The following is a 19,382-nucleotide window of genomic DNA, read 5'->3' as shown; positions in this document are numbered from 1 at the left end:
GGCTCAAGACCCTTCTTCAGACTCTCAGTCTGAGTTACTCCAGCATTTTGTGATACCTTCGATTTGTACCAGCACCTGCAGTTATTTTCCTACTTGAAATACAATATAGTGTGTTGCAGGTTTTATACCCTTAACAGTATTGCACAAATTTTAACTTTTAATTTTAACTCCCATGTAAACAGTTACAACTCTGATTCTGGACCCAACTCATTTTGGCGTCAGCCTCCATCTGCACAAGTTGATCAAATCTGTCCATCGTTCCTTTGCAATACTGCCATTTTGATTTTCATAATGGCAATGGTCCACTTAGGGCTCCTATTTTTATTAATGCACCTTCCCTGCAATGATCCTTGCTCCAACAGTTCTTGTTTCAGACATACACAGGCACCGTTCCCCAGCTCTTTCCCCGCTATGTCATCAATGGCATCGGGGCTGCCTCCTGCATCTGTGTAGAACTCGTCCATTCCATTAACTTTGCCACCAACTGCCACCCTGCCCTCAATTTCACTGGACTCTGTCTGACAACCCTCTCCTCTTTCTCGATCTCTCTGTCTCCATCACGGGGGACAGATGAACACCAGGCATCTACTGTAAACCCACCAACTCATACGGTTATTCTGACTACACTGCCTCTTGCAAGGACACCATCTCCGTCTCTCCCACACCTACTCCCAAGATAAGGCTTTTCACTCGAGGATACCCAAGATGTCCCCTTTCTTTAGTAAACGTGGTCTCCTCCCTGTTTGTGTGGATGGGTCTTTCACCTGTGTCCTCTGTGCCCCACAGTTCTGCTCTCGCTCCCCCCTCCGCCCAGATGAAACGAGGATAGTCCTCCCCCGGTCCTTGCCTTTCACCCCACCAGCCTCCGCATTCAATGCATCATTCTCTGACATTTCTACCATTTGCAACGTGATCATATCACAAGTCACATCTTCCCATCTTCACCCCTATCCGCTTTCCGTAGAGACTGCTCCCTCCACAACTTCTTGGTCCACTAATTCCTTACTACCAAAACCGCCCTCTCTCCAGGTACTTTCCCCTATAACCGCAGGGGATGTAACACCTGCCCCATCCCTCCCCCATACTTGGATAGCTTCCAGCCCAATGGTATGAACATTGAATTGTCTAATTCTAGATAACACCCCTCATTCATTCACACCTCTTTTCTGTGGTGCACCCCACCCTGGTGCGTACCCGTTTCTCTTACCACCCCTTTTCCCCCTCCCCATCCTCCTTCCACCATATCTCTCCCTTGGGCTTTACATTTCACTTCTATTTCAGTCTTCTCTCCTTACTTGATACCCCTTTGTCACCTTGGCTCCCTTTTGGCTTCTTTTGTCCCCTTTTGTCACCGTTTTGTGTTCTATTAACCTGTTGCCTTTATACACCCATCTGCAAATTAACATTTCTCACCTGTATCCACCTATCACTTGTCAGACTCTGTCCTGACCCCACTTCCTTTTCAGCCTTCTCCCCCAATACAATCAGTCTGAGGAAGGCCCAACTCCTGAAACGTCATGTATTCATGCCCTCTGAGCTATTGGCGGACCCACTGAGTTACTCCAACGCTTTATGTTTGTTTGCAAGATTCCAGCATCTGTAGGTCCTTATCATTTTGTGTTTTTTTTGTAATATCTTAGGCCGATTAATTGTAGTACTGTATTTCACGTTATATTAATAAATTATCTAACAAGAGTTCTGAGTCGTGCTGTTGTAGGGTACTTGGCTAACTTTACACCAGCTGTGTTTGTAGTCCTACCTATGATCCATTAACATTGATAATACACCAGCTGTGTTTGTAGTCCTACCTATGACCCATTAACATTGATAATAGGTGTAAGGAGATGCCTGACCTGCTGAGTTACGCCAGCACTTTGTGTCTGTCTTCGGTGTAAACCAGCATCTGCGGTTCCTTCATACACCGAAGGAAAGTCCACTCTCATATCTCAAATAATCTGTCCTCGATGGAGGCCTCGGCTTCATTTCTCAATGTCCCAATCTCAGTCTTTGAGTCCAAAATTACACCAAGCTCTTTTTCTGCAACCTTTGCCTCTCTTTTTTATTTTTTTAGCCAGAAATCGTCACCTTTACCTCAGGCGTTAAACCCCTTATCTCATCTTTGGAATTCCCATTGCACATGGACTCCTCCCTCTAGTCTTGTGCCCCCTCAAGATCTATTCTTCAGAAACTGCTGATATTAATTATTCCATTCCACTCGTTCACTCTAGCCGACCCGCTCTGAATTTGCAGCACTCTATCAAACTAGTTTGCTGTCAAACTTGCTGACGTGGACTTTGTTGTTGTTATTTGGCCAAATGACCTCGACCTTCGGAGCTGTACTCTAGTTCTCGTACCCCCCCCCCTCGGCCATGACCCCACCACTGAACTTCAGGGCATTAACCCCCAGGCTGTCACTGGCCTTATTTCCTCCTGAGATCCTCCTTTCACAGCCTCGAGCTTTTCACAACCATACACAGCCCTCTCCTGTCCTCTCTCCAAAGTCCACAAGCAGGCACGTCCTGGTAGTTCATAAGCTCATACGCCAGAGGAGCAGAATCAGGCCATTCGGCCCGCCGAGTCTACTCCGCCATTCAATCATGGCTGATCTATCTTTCCCGAGCAACCCCATTCTCCTGCCTTCTCCCCGTAACCTTTGACACTCTTACTAATCAAGAACCTGTCAATTTCCTCATCAAACCTAGCCACAAAGCCATCAATTCCATCGTCCAAATCATTGATAGACAACATGAAGAGTAGCGGACCCAACACAGTTAGCGGACCCAACACACTGTGGAACCCCACTGGTCACTGGCAGCCAACCAGAAAAAGCTCTCCCCACTCTTTGCCTTCTGCCATTCAGCCAACTTTTTTTCCATGCAAATATCTTCCCTCTAATACCATAGGCTCTCATCTTGATTAGCAAGTAGACCTATTGTGTCAGCCTGTTCTGGCCCTATGGAACTTATTTGTTTCTTGACACTCTTCTTTACTTCTCCCATCATCATGGTTCTTCCCATTGATGTCTGTAGCCTCTCTAACATTCTTTGACCCAGTTTCCAGGTCCTACCTGGTTAATTTTCTCCATGAACATCCAATCTCCCTGCTCCAATGCTGTACCTCAGGATGGCCATAATGATACAATCACAAGTAATGAAGAAATATTGGACTTGCAAGAATAGCCAAATTGAGGGGCATGGCTGCGTTCTGCAGCTGCGGCTCACCGGCAGTCTCCTGTCTTTTTTTTGTTTTTGTCTATTGTCATCGTTTAAATGTACGTTTTGATCTATTTTTAACTCTGTTTATGTGGGGGGTGGTGGGGGGGGGGAAACCTTTTTTTCCAATCTCCTCCTCAACGGAGTTGCGACCTTTATCGTGTCGTATCTCCGTTCGTGCTACGGCCTAACACCGTGGAGTCGGCGGCCTCCAGCTGGGATCGACCTTGAAGACTCCGGTCGCAGGGCCTGGACTTACCATCTCGGAGGCTTCAGCCGTGGGCCCTGCAGACCGCAACATCGGGAGCTCGCAGGTCCCTGGATGGCGACCGGCTTTCGGGAGCTCCAGCCGTAGCAGCTTCGACCGCCCCGGAGCGCGAGGTTTGATCGACCCGCTTGCAGGCCCTTCATCGCCCTGCGTGGCCTGGCCGCGGCACTTTCCATCGCCCGGTGGGGGCTCAGGACCTTCATCGGCCTGCTCGGCTCGGCCCTGGGACTTTCCATCGCCCGGTGGGGGCTTCAAAAGTCGGGAGCCTCGATCGCCTCGTGGCACCACGGGAGAGGAATGAGGAGGAGATAAGACTTTTCTTTGCCTTCCATCACAGTGAGGGTGTGCCTGGAGCAATCACTGTGATGGCTGTTTGTGTTAAAATTGTAATTGTGTGTCTTGTGTTTTTTATTGTCTACTGCCGGACCCTGACGTGAGAGGACGCTGGCGCTATTTGTTCGCCGCTTCTCCGACAGGATAGTTCGTCTGTTTGTTTTTATGTCATGACTGTTTTTGTAAAGAGTCTTTGAGCACTTGGAAAAGCGCTATATAAAATAAATGTTTATTATTATTATTACTATTATTATTATAAAAAGGGATATGTTGACTTCAGGGTACTGAGTACAGCAGAGGATCTGTCGTTTTACATCTCACGTATCTGTGCTGGCTGTGGCTACTTTCTCCTCCTGCTTCAATGTCGCTTGACAAGTGATATATGCTGACATTTACAGGAGCAAGACCAAGCTCCCTTTTGACCCCTTCAATTGATCCCTGCCCTGCTACTAAATTGCCTGCTTGTCCACATCTGGTCCGTTTTAAGGGCTGTAGATATCCACATTTGGCAAACCCCAATAAAAGCCATAAAATTGCCCTGAAAGAATCAAAATCTACCCGCAATATTTTAATCCAGCTTGATAAATGACACACTGCTCCAGCAGGGGACCAATTCCCAGTTCATCAGCCTTGGCCCAGGGCTTTTCTTGTCTCATGCAGCAGATTGTGTTGAAAGAACTGCTTGGACAGCCTGTGAGATCAGTATTACGCAAATCCAACATCAGCCTGCCTTCTCTTTCCGGGAACTAATCTAGTAATGTTTATTGCACTCTTAGTAAATTTATGCTTCCTGAGATAAGAAGCCAAGGTCAGAGAAAGTGTTGTAGGTGTCAAAGCCGTGTAATCCAACTATTTCCAGGGGAGTGGTATTCCAAGGAACTTGTTGTACCTGCATTCAAATTTCTTTCAGTAATTCTTGTTTAAAATCTATCCAAATGCCAACAATTTAACATTTTGTTCTTTTAAAAATAATCTACTTTTTAAATTCTCATTAGAATGAATAACCTAATATTTGTGAATGTAATCTATCTGCCACTATCTATCATTGTGATGACTTGCATTTACCACAAGTCAAGATAAGTTTACATGTATGTGAGGTATAAGGGCAATGCATTGCAGGTACACACACTCAGGCAGCAGACAAAATCATAAATCGCACAGAAATTGCAACAAAATAGAAAATATGACTACTTTCATTTGCATGACATTGCTGTGTCCCAAACATTATGGTGTCCTGAAATAGGGGGGGGACTATGTATAAACACTGCTGTAATTTCTACATGGTGAAACCAAAATGTATAAAAATGGCCTTTATTAAAATCTGACAATGTGCATTTTAACCACATGTGATTTTTTTCTATTGCAAATCTCAAATTGTGGAGTACAGAGGCAAATAAATAAATGATGGTTTTTTTGTCCCAAACATTATGGAGGGAACTATATAGGGTGCCGACAAAGCTACAAAGTGATGGCCATTGATGCTAATAATTAATTTTAATAACTTACTAAATTGGTAATTTCCAGGCTTCTGAGTTAGTGTGATGTTCGATTCACCTCTACCTCATTGCCGACATTGGACTTGTCTTTAGAATTACTGAGAACTATATTCTGCACTCTGTATCTTCCCCTTTGCCCTACCTATTGTACTTAGTTTAGTTGAGATACAGCATGGAAACAGACGCTGCGGCCCACCGTCCATACAGACCATTGATTGCCCATACACTAGTTCTTTGTTATCCCACTTTATTATCCTACACACTAGCGGCAATTTACAGAGGCCAATTAACCAACAAACCCGCACGTCTTTGGGATGTGTACCTTTCGTCTTCCACGTGTTGGCTCATTTCACCAGTTTGTTTAAATTGATTGGAAGTCCATCACTATGTTCCTTACGGTTTGTTGTCTTTCCAAACTTTCTGCTGGCCCACTTCTTTCCTCATCTGTCAGTTTAACAATTGATAATAACCAAATGATGCCTTGCACAAAATTAGTTTGTGGGAACAAAGCTCGTTTACCCATGCAAGCCAGTGTGCTTCTCACAGGAGCATCAGCTTTGCACTTCACACTTGTTAATCTTTAACTAATGGCATGGTTGCACAAGAGAACTCACAGCCTTTTTTAAATGCTGGTGGTTTAATTAATAATTAAAAGTTTTTATCACGTTATTGGTATTTTATCACCCTTTAATAGCCAAACTGCTGCTAAACCAACATTAGATAATCTTTTGAGTACAGAATCAGAATCAGAATAACCTTTATTGTCATTCAAAAAAAACAAGCCTTTTGTCATCCAAACAATTCCGTTACCCACAGTCCAACAATAAGAGCAATAAAAATAAGCAATAACACACACAATCACAAACCAACACAAAACAAAAAAAAGAAACATCCATCACAGTGAGTCTCCTCCAGTCACCTACTCACTATGATGGAAGGCCACAATGTTTTTTCTCTTCCCCTGCTGTCTTCTCCCGCAGTCAGGCTGTTGAACCTGCCACATCGGGGCGGTCGGGGCTCCTGACTTTGAAGCCCCCGCTGGGCGGGGCCGCGCCGGACGATGAAAGGTCCGCTGCGGGCCGACCCAAGCCCCGCGATTCGTGGCGGGCGAAGATGCTGCCGCTGCACGTTGGGGCGGTCGTGGCTCCCGACATTGAAGCCCCCGCCGGGAAGAGAAAAATCCCGCGGCCTATTTCAGTCTTATCTGATTTATATCATGATTTTTTTTCGGTGCCATTTTTGTGGGAGCTAGGCATTAGTGTCAAGGTTCTCCTTGGTACTTGTCCTTGAGAAGGTAGGGGTGTATGACATCCTCTTAAATCACCACAGGCCTTCTGTTTAAAGTGCATTCACTCTGCTAGACACAAAAAGCTGGAGTAACTCAGCGGGACAGGCAGCATCTCTGGAGAGAAGGAATGGGCCCATTCCCTTTCTCCAGAGATGCTGCCTGTCCCGCTGAGTTACTCCAGCTTTTTGTGTCAATCTTTGGTTTAAACCAGCGTCTGCAGTTCCTTCTTACGCATTCACTCTGCCGTTGGGCAGGGAGTTCCAGGGTTTCAACCCAGAAAGATCGGCGATGGATTTTCAAAGCAGGACGGTGTGCATCACAGATGGGAAGCTGCTCATGGTGGTGGTCTCACGTGCAGGCTTGCTAAAAGCAGACTCTGGTTTGGGAGGCACTGTTGGATTATCCTACGCGAATAACTGCTGTGCATTTTGTAGATGGTGCACACTGCAGCAACTGTGTGCTATGGTGATGGGAAGGTCTGGAAAGCAAAATTGATGGGGTGCCAGGCTACTTTGTTTGAAATGGTTTTGAACTTCTTGGAAATAATCGAGAAATTTGAGCAGAGAGTTGGAGAGCAGGCATTTTGAGAGGAGAGAAGGCATTTTTGAAAGCTTGGCAGGAGAGTTGAGAGAAAGAACTGTTTCTGGATTTTTTTTCAAGAGAAGGAGGGGCATTTAGAAAGGATACTTGTTTGGCTCAGGAAGATGCAAAGCAGCCAGTATAAGGAAGGAAAAGTTCAGCGGAGCAGCCTATTGAGAGTGGCAGTGTTGGGAGAGAGGATGTGTTGAGATGAAGGTGGACACAAAATGCTAGAGTAACTCAGCATCTCCGGAGAGAAGGAATGGGTAATGTTTCGGGTTGAGACCTTTCTTCAGTCTTCTTCAGACTGAAGAAGGGTCTCGACCCGAAACGCCACCCATTCCTTCTCTCCAGAGATGTTGCCTGTCCCGCTGAGTTACTCCAGCATTTTGTGTCTACCTTCGATTTAAACCAGCATCTGCGGTTCTTTCTTGCAAATGTTGAGATGCAGTGCTGTGTTTGAGGGTAAGTCTAGTACTGAGGCTTTGCCTCAAGAGGATTCACTATGAGGGTTGAGCAGGAGGTGATGCCACGATTTTTTTGCGTAAAACTGTGTGGAACAGTCTGTTTTTTCAATGTACACGAACCTGCAATAAGTGTGTTCAGATCGTCTACGACACCTAAACCAGAGCTACCGTAGACGTGGCAGGTGGGCCAGTGGAATGCTCCTCCTGCAGGATGTTGGAAGTCGGGGAGATTGCACCCTGAAGACTACATCTGCAGCCAGCGGTGTTAAGGAACTGGAGGTTCAGCTGGATGACCTCAGGATTATGTGTGGGTGTGAGAGTGTCATAGATATGAGTTGCAGTGAGATGGTCACACCTAGGTTTAGGCACCTCAGTTTTGGTCTCCAAATTTGAGGAAGGATATTCTTGCTATTGAGGGCGTGCAGCGTAGGTTTACTAGGTTAATTCCCGGAATGTTGAAAGACTGGAGCGGCTAGGCTTGTATACACTGGAATTTAGAAGAATGCGAGGGGATCTTATCGAAACATATAAGATTATTAAGGGGTTGGACACGTTAGAGGCAGGAAACATGTTCCCAGTGTTGGGGGAGTCCAGAACCAGGGGCCACAGTTTAAGAATAAGGGGTAGGCCATTTAGAACGGAGATGAGGAAAAACCTTTTCAGTCAGAGAGTTGTAAATCTGTGGAATTCACGGCCTCAGAAGGCAGTGGAGGCCAAGTCTCTGAATGCCTTCAAGAGAGAGCTCTTAAGGATAGTGGAGTCAGTGGGTATGGGGAGAAGGCAGGAATGGGGTACTGATTGAGAATGATCAGCCATGATCACAGTGAATGGTGGTGCTGGCTTGAAGGGCCGAATGGCCTACTCCTGCACCTATTGTCTATTGTCTATTGTCTATTGTCTAGTCAGGAAGTAGATGAATGGCCACCAAGAGAGGGAGCAGGCCGAGCTGCAGGAATCACCCAGGGTCACATTCCCCTCGACAACGGATACTGTCGTGGGGTAGGACCAGTCAGGGGGTAGAGCAGCAGTGGGGCCTGCTGTGTCGGGCCTGGGTCTGAGGCCCAGCGGCGGAGGCAAAAAGTCAGACTGAGCCATAGTGATAGGAAAAGCATTAGTTAAGGGGATAGGCAGGAGATTCTGTGGCAATAAATGAGACTCCAAGGCAAGGCGTATTTTGGAGAAAGCAGATGAGGGTAGAGCCTGGCTCAGTGCTTGGGATTATAATGACGTGGCCATTGTCGCGAGAGGGACACGAGAGGCAGCTCAATGTTCCGGGGCTTCAATTTTTTAAACGTGACGGAGATGGAGGGAAACGAGAGGGAGGAGTTGTGCTACTAACCTGGGAGACTGTCACAGTGACACGCAGAGAAGACATACTGGAGGGTTTATTTACTCAGGCGATATGGGTAGAGCTCAGAAATTAGAAAGGTGCAAGCATTCTAATGGGATCGTACTCTAGGCCCCCCAATATCAGGCAGCAGATGGAGGAACAGAAATGTAGATGGATTACTGAAAGATGCCAAAGCAATAAGGTTGTTTTAGTGGGTGACTTTAACTTGTCCAATATTGACTGGAACTTGCTGAATGCCACAGGTTTAGATGAGGCAGAATTTGTGAGGTGCTTCCAAGTAGCTTTCTTGAACCAGTGTATGAATCATCCAACCTGAGAAGGGAACATACTAGACCTTGTATTTAGTGTAGTCTAGAGATACTGCGCGGAAATATGCCCTTCGGCCCACCGAGTCCACACCGACCAGCGATCCCCGCACACTAACACTATCCTACACACACTACACCATCCAATTAACCTACAAACCTGAACATCTTTGGAGTGTGGGAGGAAACTGAAAATCTCAGAGAAAACTGGGTGGCGCTGCATTGGGTGCCCGCCAACATCTGACTCGTCCTTTTCTTCTTTGTTGTTTTTTAGTATGTGTTAAGTGTATGGTTTTTTGCTCTTTAGCTTTGTATTATGTGGGGAGGGGGGGAAACTTTTTAAAATCTTTTACCTCGACGGAGATGCAACTTTTTTCCGTATCGTATCTCCGTCCGCACTGCGGCCTGACATCGTGGAGCTGGCGGCCTCTTGCTGGGGATCAACCTCGGAGCTCCAACCGTGGGAGCCTGCGGGCTTAACATCGTGGAGCCTACGATCCCTTGGTTATCATATCATATCATATCATATATATACAGCCGGAAACAGGCCTTTTCGGCCCTCCAAGTCCGTGCCGCCCAGTGATCCCCGTACATTAACACTATCCTACACCCACTAGGGACAATTTTTACATTTACCCAGCCAATTAACCTACATACCTGTACGTCTTTGGAGTGTGGGAGGAAACCGAAGATCTCGGAGTAAACCCACGCAGGTCACGGGGAGAACGTACAAACTCCTTACAGTGCAGCACCCGTAGTCAGGATCGAACCTGAGTCTCCGGTGCTGCATTCGCTGTAAAGCAGCAACTCTACCGCTGCCCTACCGTGCCGCCGTTAGGGACCGACTTCGGGAGCTCCAAGCCGTAGGAGCTTCGACCGGCCTGACGCGGGAGCTTTGATCGCTGGCTGCAGGAGCTTTGATTGCTCCGACTTCAGATGGTTCGACTCCCCCGCCCGCGGGAAAATAAAGAGTGAAGAAGTTTAGACTGTATTGCCTTCCATCACAGTGTGGAATGTGGGGAATCCGCTGTGGAGGATGGGACAATTTTTACATTTACCTAGTCAATTAACCTACATACCTGTACGTCTTTGGAGTGTGGGAGGAAACCGAAGATCTCGGAGAAAACCCACGAAGGTCACGGGGAGAACGTACAAACTTCGTACAGACAGCGCCCATAGTCAGGATCGAACCTGAGTCTCCGGCGCTGCATTCGCTGTAAGGCAGCAACTCTACCGCTGCGCCACCGTACCGCCGAATGGACTGTATGGTAATCGAGTTTCACTGTACCTTAATTGGTACACGTGACAATGAAATTCCCTTTGATCAAGTAGATATTGTGGTTATGAAAGCATATGGTATACTTGCTTTCATAGGTCAGGGCATTGAGAATAAATCAGGAAGTCATGATATGGCTTTATAGACAGGTTGCATTTGGAGTATCATGTGGAGTTCTGGTTGCTTTATTACAGGAAGCATGTGGAGGCTTTGGAACGGGTACAGAGGAGGTTTACCAGAGTTCTGTCTGGATTAGTGGGTATCAGCTACAGGGAGCAGTTGGACAGACTTGGATTGTTTCCTCTGGCACATCGGAGGTTGTGGGGCGATGGGATAGAAGTATATGAAATTGAGAGGTATGGATAAGGTAGAAATCAGAACTTTTTCCCAGGATGTTGAAATCAAATACTAGAGGACATAGCTTTAAGGTGAGAGGGTCAAAATGTAAAGGAGATGTCAAGATTTATGGGGAGAAGGCAGGAGAATGGGGTTAGGAGGGAGAGATAGATCAGCCATGATTGAATGGCGGAGTAGACTAGATGAGCCGAATGGCCTTTCTGCTCCTATCCCTTATGACCTTATGTGCAGGACAAGTTTTTTTTATACAGAAGGAGATGAGTCACTGGAATGTGCTGCGAGGGATGATGGTTGAGGCAGATACGACAGTGACATTTAATAGACTTGTGGTGAGGCACATGGATATGCAGGGAATGGAGGGATGTGGATTATGTGCAGGTCGATAAGAGTTGGTCTTGACATCATGTTCGGCACAGGCATTGTGGGCTGAAGGGCCTGTTCTAGTGCTGTACTGTTTTATGTTCTATGTACTTGGCACTGCACACATCAAGGCAATAGACAATAGACAATAGACAATAGGTGCAGGAGTAGGCCATTCAGCCCTTCGAGCCAGCACCGCCATTCAATGCGATCATGGCTGATCACTCTCAATCAGTACCCCGTTCCTGCCTTCTCCCCATACCCCCTCACTCTGCTATCCTTAAGAGCTCTATCCAGCTCTCTCTTGAAAGCATCCAACGAACTGGCCTCCACTGCCTTCTGAGGCAGAGAATTCCACACCTTCACCACTCTCTGACTGAAAAATTTCTTCCTCATCTCCGTTCTAAATGGCCTACCCCTTATTCTTAAACTGTGGCCCCTTGTTCTGGACTCCCCCAACATTGGGAACATGTTATCTGCCTCTAATGTGTCCAATCCCCTAATTATCTTATATGTTTCAATAAGATCATGTTCAATAAGAGCAAGTGGAGAGTATTCCATCACACTCCTAACCTGCACCTTGGTGATAGTGGAAATGCTTTGGGGTGTCATGTTGTGAGCAACTTACCACAGAATAGCCAACCTCTTGTAGCTATGGTATTTATGTGGCAAATGGTGACCCCCTTAGGACATTGATGGTAATTCTGTTGAATGTTAAGGGTAACTAATTAGACTGTGGGAAGGGACTCTAGATGCTGGTTTAAACCGTAGACACAAAAAGCTGGAGTACCTCAGTGGGTCAGGCAGTATCTCTGGAAAAAAGGAATGGGTGACGTTTCGAGTCGAGATTCTTTTTCAGACTGGTCTTCTTCAGATTCTGTCTTGTTGGATATGATCATTGCCCGGTAACTCTGTGGTATAAATGTGGCTTGGCCATGTTTGAACATTATGTTGGGCTGGCTGCACTCATGCTTGGCCTACTGCATTTGCCAAGAGTAATGAATTAATTTTAACATTGTGAAACCATCAGCGATCATCTTTACTTTGGATGCATTGTTGGAAAACAAGTCATTGATGAAGGAACTGAAGATAGCTGGGCCTAGGACGATTGTGAGTAACAACAGGAGTGATAGCTTGAGATTGGGATGATTGACTTCTAACAGCCTGAACCATCTTCCTTTGTGTGTTGGTGACTCCAGCTGTTTTCCCATGTTGGCCATTTGAGTTCTGTTTTACCGGAGTCCTTGTACCTTATACTGTAAGAAGAATATCATTGAGTTAGAAATAGTGCAGAAGAAATTTACCAGTATGTTACTGGCATTTGCAGGCATGAGTTATAGGGAACGGTTTAATAGGCTGGGACTTTTTTCTTTAGAGTATAGTAGGTTGAACGGTGATCTTATCGAAGTGTACACAGTCTTGAAGGGCATGGATAAAGTGAGCACACACCATCTTTATCCCAGGGTAAAGGATTCTAAACCTAGAGAGCATTGACTTAATGTGAGAGGGAGAGATTTAACAGGGAGCTCTGGGGCAATTGTATCTGTATCTGGAAAAAGCTGTCAAAGAAAGTGACAAACAGATACAATTCTAACTTTTAAAAGACATTCAGACAGATATATGGATAGGAAAGGTTTAGAGGGAAATAGGCCGAATGTAGGCAAATGGGACTAGCACAGAATGCCACCTTGGTCGGCATGAACATGTTGGTCCGAAGGGGCTATTTCCAAGCTCTATGATGCTATTGTCAGTAAAATGAATCAACTAAAAAAGTTGCAAGAATACGTCGAAGCATTTCAAATAAAGGAAAGAGAGAACTGGGAACTATCTGCACAAATCTTTGACGGTGTCAGAACAAATTGAAAAATTGTTGATTACACAATATGACTTTTTAAACAATGTAAATAGAGATGTAGAGAACAAAATTAAGGAGGTAAGTTGAACCGCTGTTACACATTATTGTGGTTGCAATCCGAATATCATGTCCCGTTCTGATTACTTTACTGCAGGAATGCTTGGAGTGAGCGCAGAAAAGATTTATTATGGGCTCAGGAATTAGGTATTTCATGCATGAGTAGAAGCAAAAGCTGAGATTATTTTCTCTGAATGTTGGGAGAACATTTGATTTGAAGATTTATTTTTATAAAACAGCATTGCACAATAGGAAGGAGGTGCAGCCAAATGTTATTGGAACACTACCAGGAATGCTAGGTTTAGGTTACCCATGGGATAGCTTGAAAGTAAAACTGGCCTTCCAGGCAGTGCTTGGGCCTAAGCCTTTTAAGGAAGTAGAGGCATTGGGGTGCTTTCTTGGTCATTGCTTCAAAGGTTGTGCTTTCTTGGTCATGGACAGTGAAGAAGGTTATGTCAAATTACAATTGGATCTTGATCAAACTGGACCAAAGGCTAAGGAATGGAGATAAATGCGAGGTGTTGAATAAACACTAGATTTTCACATAAACTACTGGGTAGTGTTGTAATACAGAGAGACCAAGGGAGGCAACCTCCTCCTTCCCAGATCTCCCTCTATCTTCCTGTCTCCACCTATATCCTTCCTTTGTCCCGCCCCCCTGACATCAGTCTGAAGAAGGGTCTCGACCCGAAACGTCAACCATTCCTTCTCTCCCGAGATGCTGCCTGACCTGCTGAGTTACTCCAGCATTTTGTGAATAAATACCTTCAACCAAGGGAGGCAGATACATAGTTTCATGAAAGTGGTGACGCTGGTAAACAGGGTGGTGAAAAAGGCGTTTGCCTTCATCGGTCAGGGTATTAGTACAGGTGTTTTGGGATCATTGAAACTGGAAGGAGTACATAAAAGATTTATGAAGATGTTTTATGAAGAGTTATGAAGACTAGGTCTGGAATATTTGAGATGCAAGGAGAGGCTGGATATATTGCCTCTGTGGCATAGAAGGTTGTGTGGTGTATAGAGGTTTATAAAATCATGAGGGGCAGGGATAAGATGAATAGCATAGTTTTTGTTTCCCTGAGGAGGGAAGTCTAAAACTGGAACGCATAGGGTTAAGGTGAGAGGGGAAAGATTTAAAAGGGACCCGCGGGGTTTTTTTTTGTCACACTCAGGATGGTGTTGCAAGAAGTGGTAGAGGTTGGTACAGTTATGACATTTAAAAGACACTTGGACAGGTACATGAATGGGAAAGGTTTGGAGGATTATAGGCAGGCACAGGCAAGTGGACCAGCTCGGACAGGAAACTGAATTGGTGAATTGGACTGAAGTACCTGTTTGCATGATATATAACTGTATGACTCCCTGTCTCTCTCTCTCCCTAGGATGAGAAAGTAACAAAATTAGATCTATATTCTTGGTTAGTAAGAACAACGGTCCTGATCCAAAACATATTGTGTCTATTTTCCTGACTGATGCTGCCTTACTCCTGAGTTCCTCCAGCACTTCGTATTTTATTTTTGCTCAAGATTCCAGTCTCTTAGGACTTTGTTCTTGGAGTTTGAAATGTGGAAAGGATTCATGAGGGAATTGCAGCTGATTCTATTTTGCGTGAACTTGCATAGTGCAAAAAGTTGCATATTAGAGAAAGGTAATAGGGAGAGTGAAATCCGGACAATAGGGACCCTGTACCAGGCCTTAATAATTAATATAGAATAAAAGAAAATGCGGTTCTGGCGCTGAGTTCCACTATTTACTTTCCTTCAGCGTGAGAAACTACCACTCTCTGATTTCTGTCATTTAGCCAGTTCTTTATCCACTATGCGATCATGCTTTTTATTCCATAGGCCTAATGTTACCAAATCTATTAACTGTCTCCTTCCCAAATGATTTCAGAAAATCTGCACAAACCACATTGGTCACATTTCCCTTAGGAATCCTTTTACTTTGTTATTCTGCCAGGTTATTTGGACTTTAACAAATCAAACTTCCTCCTGTCAAACCTCACTGGTATGTTACTGCTAATCCTGTCCCTGATTACTGTAATAATGTTAACCTCAGCTGCTGAGCCACAATTCTGCTGCTCTGTCATTCACATCTTTACAGCTCAGCTGCAAAGCATCACTAACACAAGCAGCCTACATACAGAACGTGCACCTCACTTTTGCCTTGAACTGAATGACTCTGGGGCTGTATTTACCTTGGTGTTATTGGAAAGACGCAGTGACCAGTATATTGAAGTGAGTGGTGAAAAAGGCTCTGGCAGTATCCTTTACACTGAGGCAGTGTGAAAACTCCACTCCAACTATTTTCATATATATTTTTTTCATATTTTCAGATACAGCGCGGAAACAGGCCTTTTCGGCCCACCAAGTCCGCGCCGCCCAGCGATCCCCGCACACTAACACTATCCTACACATACTAGGGACAATTTTTACATTTACCCAGTCAATTAACCTACATACCTATGTAGGTTAACTATCTATGAGTGTTGTTATGATCTGTAGAACCAAAGAGGATAAATGTCTAAAATTTCCTGATTTTAAATTGACTGATAATAACCTTAGTGTATGTAATAAGGTAAAATATCTTGGACATTTTATTACAGAACAAATGACAGATGATGAGGATTTTATAGACAATGCTGCATGATGTAGCACAAGCAAACATTCTCTTGCGCAGGTTCAGTGCATGTACAGATGGGATGAAGATGTCTCTGTTCAGAGCATACTGTACACCACTCTACACTGCACACTTGTGGTCAAACTGTAAAAAAAGCTAGCTTACAGAGTCTTCAGGGAGCTTTTAATAATGCCATGAGGATATTACTTAAGAGACCTAGATAATGTAGTGCAAGTGAAATGCTTGTGGCTGCAGAAGTTAATACCCTACAAGAAATTAAATTTATCTAATTAAATTAAATTTAAATTTAATTTAATTAATCTAAGAAATGTAGTATATATTTATTTGCCGAATTAATGACTCTGAAAATGAGATCATCTTGGCATTATCACTAATAAGGTTTAGTACTACACGCTACCAATCACAGTTGTGGAGACATTGGTATAGTTGTCTCATTGTTGATCACTGATGGCAGATGCTTTAAACCATGCATTGTGCATTGTATGTAATTTATTGTGCTTTTGTTAGTAATTTGTTCGTAACTTACAGTGATTTTGTATGTAACTTATTGTGCTTCTGTATGTTTATTATATGTAATGCCTTGGCTTTTATCTGGACCTTGAGACTGTAATAAAGTATTGATTGATTGATTATACCTCATGGATCTCAACCAGCCCAATCCACAATCCGCTCTGTTCTTTGAACTAGTATCAGCAGCTTATATTATCCATCATGGAATGAGACTTGATATGGAATTTAAAGTTCCAACCATTGGGTTTTAGACTACTCAGGCAGAATACGAGGTGCTGTCTTTCTAGTTTGCATTTGGCCTTTCCTTTCGTTAGAGGAGGCCAAGGGCCAATGGTACGGGAATGGGGAGTTAAAATGCCTTGCAAGTGGGAGCTCCAGATGATCATTGCAGACTGAGCAGAGGTGCTTGGCAAAGCTGTCACCTAGTCTATGCTTGGTTTCACTGAAGTAGAGGAGTCTGAAGAAGGGTCTCGACCTGAAACGTCGCCTATTCCTCTTTTCCAGAGTTGCTGTCTGACCGCTGAATTGGTCCAGCTTTTCGTGTCTATCTATCTGAGATCACGTCATGAGCTCCAAATGCAGTAGACACAGTTGGTTAATGTGCAAGCAAAGCTTTTTCTCACCTGGAAGGGCTGTTTAGGTTCCTGTAGACAGACAGTGAGGGGAAGGTGGCTGGGGAGGGGAGGGGGTGTGGGGGGAACACACCATGCTAGCACTCACTTTCGCATACTCTGAGCAAGAGAAACCAAGCTAATTGCACGTAAAACATAGGATATCTATTAAAATGAATGCGGTAGCTTTTGTTAAATTTTAGAATGAGCCGTCTAATTTCTGTGAATGGAGTTTGTGGCGATGCCAGCAGATGCTGGACAAAGGGTAAGAAGAACCAGGGGGGTCACCTTCCACACCCTCAAGGTCGGCTGCAGGAGGTGGTCCCCGGGAAACAAGGGGTGAAGAGGGCCAGGCGAGGAGAGGGACATCGGTTGGCGGGACGACCATATGGAAGTGTCGGTTGCAATGGGCCTTTGTGGACTGGACTGTAAAATAGTGCCAAAATTGTACCTCTTGCATATGGATTCAGGGAATGTTCCGTACATTCTGTGCTAACTGGGGGATTGTGCTAATGTACGGGGATAGTCTTGTTGATGCTGTAAGCAATAAAATGTATATCACTGTACCTGGTACACGAAACCATTGCTTCCCCCCTCCTTCATCAAATAAAAAGTGAGGATCTGGAGCCGAGTTCCAATTTTTGATTTATAGCTTTTTAGTTTTCCACCTGAATCTTCTCTTCTTCAATATTCAAAGTTTCTCCAAGTCTTCATTTCCCAAGCTGACACTTTCTGTTCCATGGATCCTTACTTGCTGCTTTACATCATCCATGTGCATTTGCAGAGTATTACAGTTAACGGTGTTTCAGGCACATGGTGGTGTTTGTGATCCACACGAGATTCCTCTGCTCACCACCCACCCACTCCCCCTGTCCTGCCCTCATTTAGATCGATCAGCTTATCTTTCTTTTCCTTTCTTCCTCCTTAAATGTATTTATCCATTTCACCTCAACTACTGGTCATGCAGGCTATTTAAAAATGCATTAATTGTCGATTAATTCTTAAACTGGAAATTAACTAAAAGATTTCAAGATTATGCCGTTTTCTTACCGAATAAGTAAATATTTTGATCTGGACAATCTTTAGCCCGGTAGCAAGTGTTTGATGTCCTGACATTTATGAATGAATTGAATCTCTGATACATTGATCCAAACACTGGAATCTCTTTGATATATCCACTTGCAAAATGAGCTGTGAATTTTACACTATCCTGCATTCAAATATGGATGATTTAGATTTTTCAAAGAGTTGAAGTTAAGATTGACTATGTTTGAATGCAGTTACCAAATGATTTGGTATGACCCTTGACATTTCTCTATTGTGGAAATAGTAACTACAGATGCCGGTTTACAAAAAGGGATAAAAGTGCTGGAGTACCTCAGCGGGTCAAGCAGCATCTCTGGAAAAAGGGTCTAGGCCCACAACATGACCCACCCATGTTCTCCAGAGGTGCTGTCTGACCCACTGAGTTACTCCAGTATGACATTTTTCTATTGTTCCATTTCATTTATTATACCTGAGAATATATGGCTGTTGGATTCATTCTGCATTGTTTGAAATTAAAATAAAACCTATTATTTTTACACCGAAACAAATTTCATTTCATCCTGAAAGTGAATGTTGGGTGTTCAGTTTTTAAAGCATCTTTTATTTTGATAGGTTTCCCGGTTGGCCGGTGTCCTGGTCAAACATGGAGTACGGAAGGGTGATCGAGTTGTCATTTATATGCCAATGATCCCCCAGGCAATGTACACGATGCTGGCTTGTGCCAGAATTGGAGCCACGCACAGTCTGATATTTGGCGGCTTTGCATCGAAAGAGCTCTCTACCCGCGTGGACCATTCTAAGGTAATGTGCATCGTAAAATGGAACAATGTTGGACAATCAAGGCAGCACATACTGTATGCTTGAGCTAGAAATGGCAATCTGAGCTAACATGGACCTAAGGTAGACAGAAAATGCTGGCGTAACTCAGCAGGCCAGGCAGCATCTCTGGAGAGAAGGAATGGGTGACGTTTCGGGTCAAGACCCTTCTTCAGACTGATCAGTCTGAGTCTGCAGATCTGCTTTACACTGAAGTGTAAGAAAATAACTGCAGATGCTGGTACAAATCGAAGGTATTTATTCACAAAATGCTGGAGTAACTCAGCAGGTCAGGCAGCATCTCTGGAGAGAAGGAATGGGTGACGTTTCGGGTTGAGACCCTTCTTCAGACTGATCAGTCTGAGTCTGCAGATCTGCTTTACACTGAAGATAGACAAAAAATGGTGGAGTATCTAATATCCAATGTTACGGACCTTCTATGTAGCAAGCTACTTCAGAAGCTTGTTGTGAAACAATTTTTCATTGATTCACAAACTAAGATATGGTTAATGATTACAAAGGAAGCAGGGGAATTAGAGAAACAGTGGGATTTA

General features: G+C 44.4%; 1 protein-coding gene across 1 annotated transcript in view; it reads left to right on the top strand.

Annotated features, from left to right (window-relative positions):
* acss3 (acyl-CoA synthetase short chain family member 3) overlaps positions 1–19,382 on the top strand; it is a 68,698-nt gene that overhangs the window by 6,413 nt on the left and 42,903 nt on the right. The window contains exon 3 of the mRNA XM_078417371.1: positions 18,625–18,813. Within this exon, the coding sequence (XP_078273497.1) occupies positions 18,625–18,813 (189 nt within the window). The remainder of the gene's footprint in view (positions 1–18,624; positions 18,814–19,382) is intronic.

This window comes from Rhinoraja longicauda, chromosome 20, assembly GCF_053455715.1.
Source record: "Rhinoraja longicauda isolate Sanriku21f chromosome 20, sRhiLon1.1, whole genome shotgun sequence".
Taxonomy (NCBI): domain Eukaryota; kingdom Metazoa; phylum Chordata; class Chondrichthyes; order Rajiformes; family Arhynchobatidae; genus Rhinoraja; species Rhinoraja longicauda.
The sequence above is the reverse complement of the archived record's forward strand: the minus strand, read 5'-3'. Positions and strand labels throughout refer to the sequence as shown.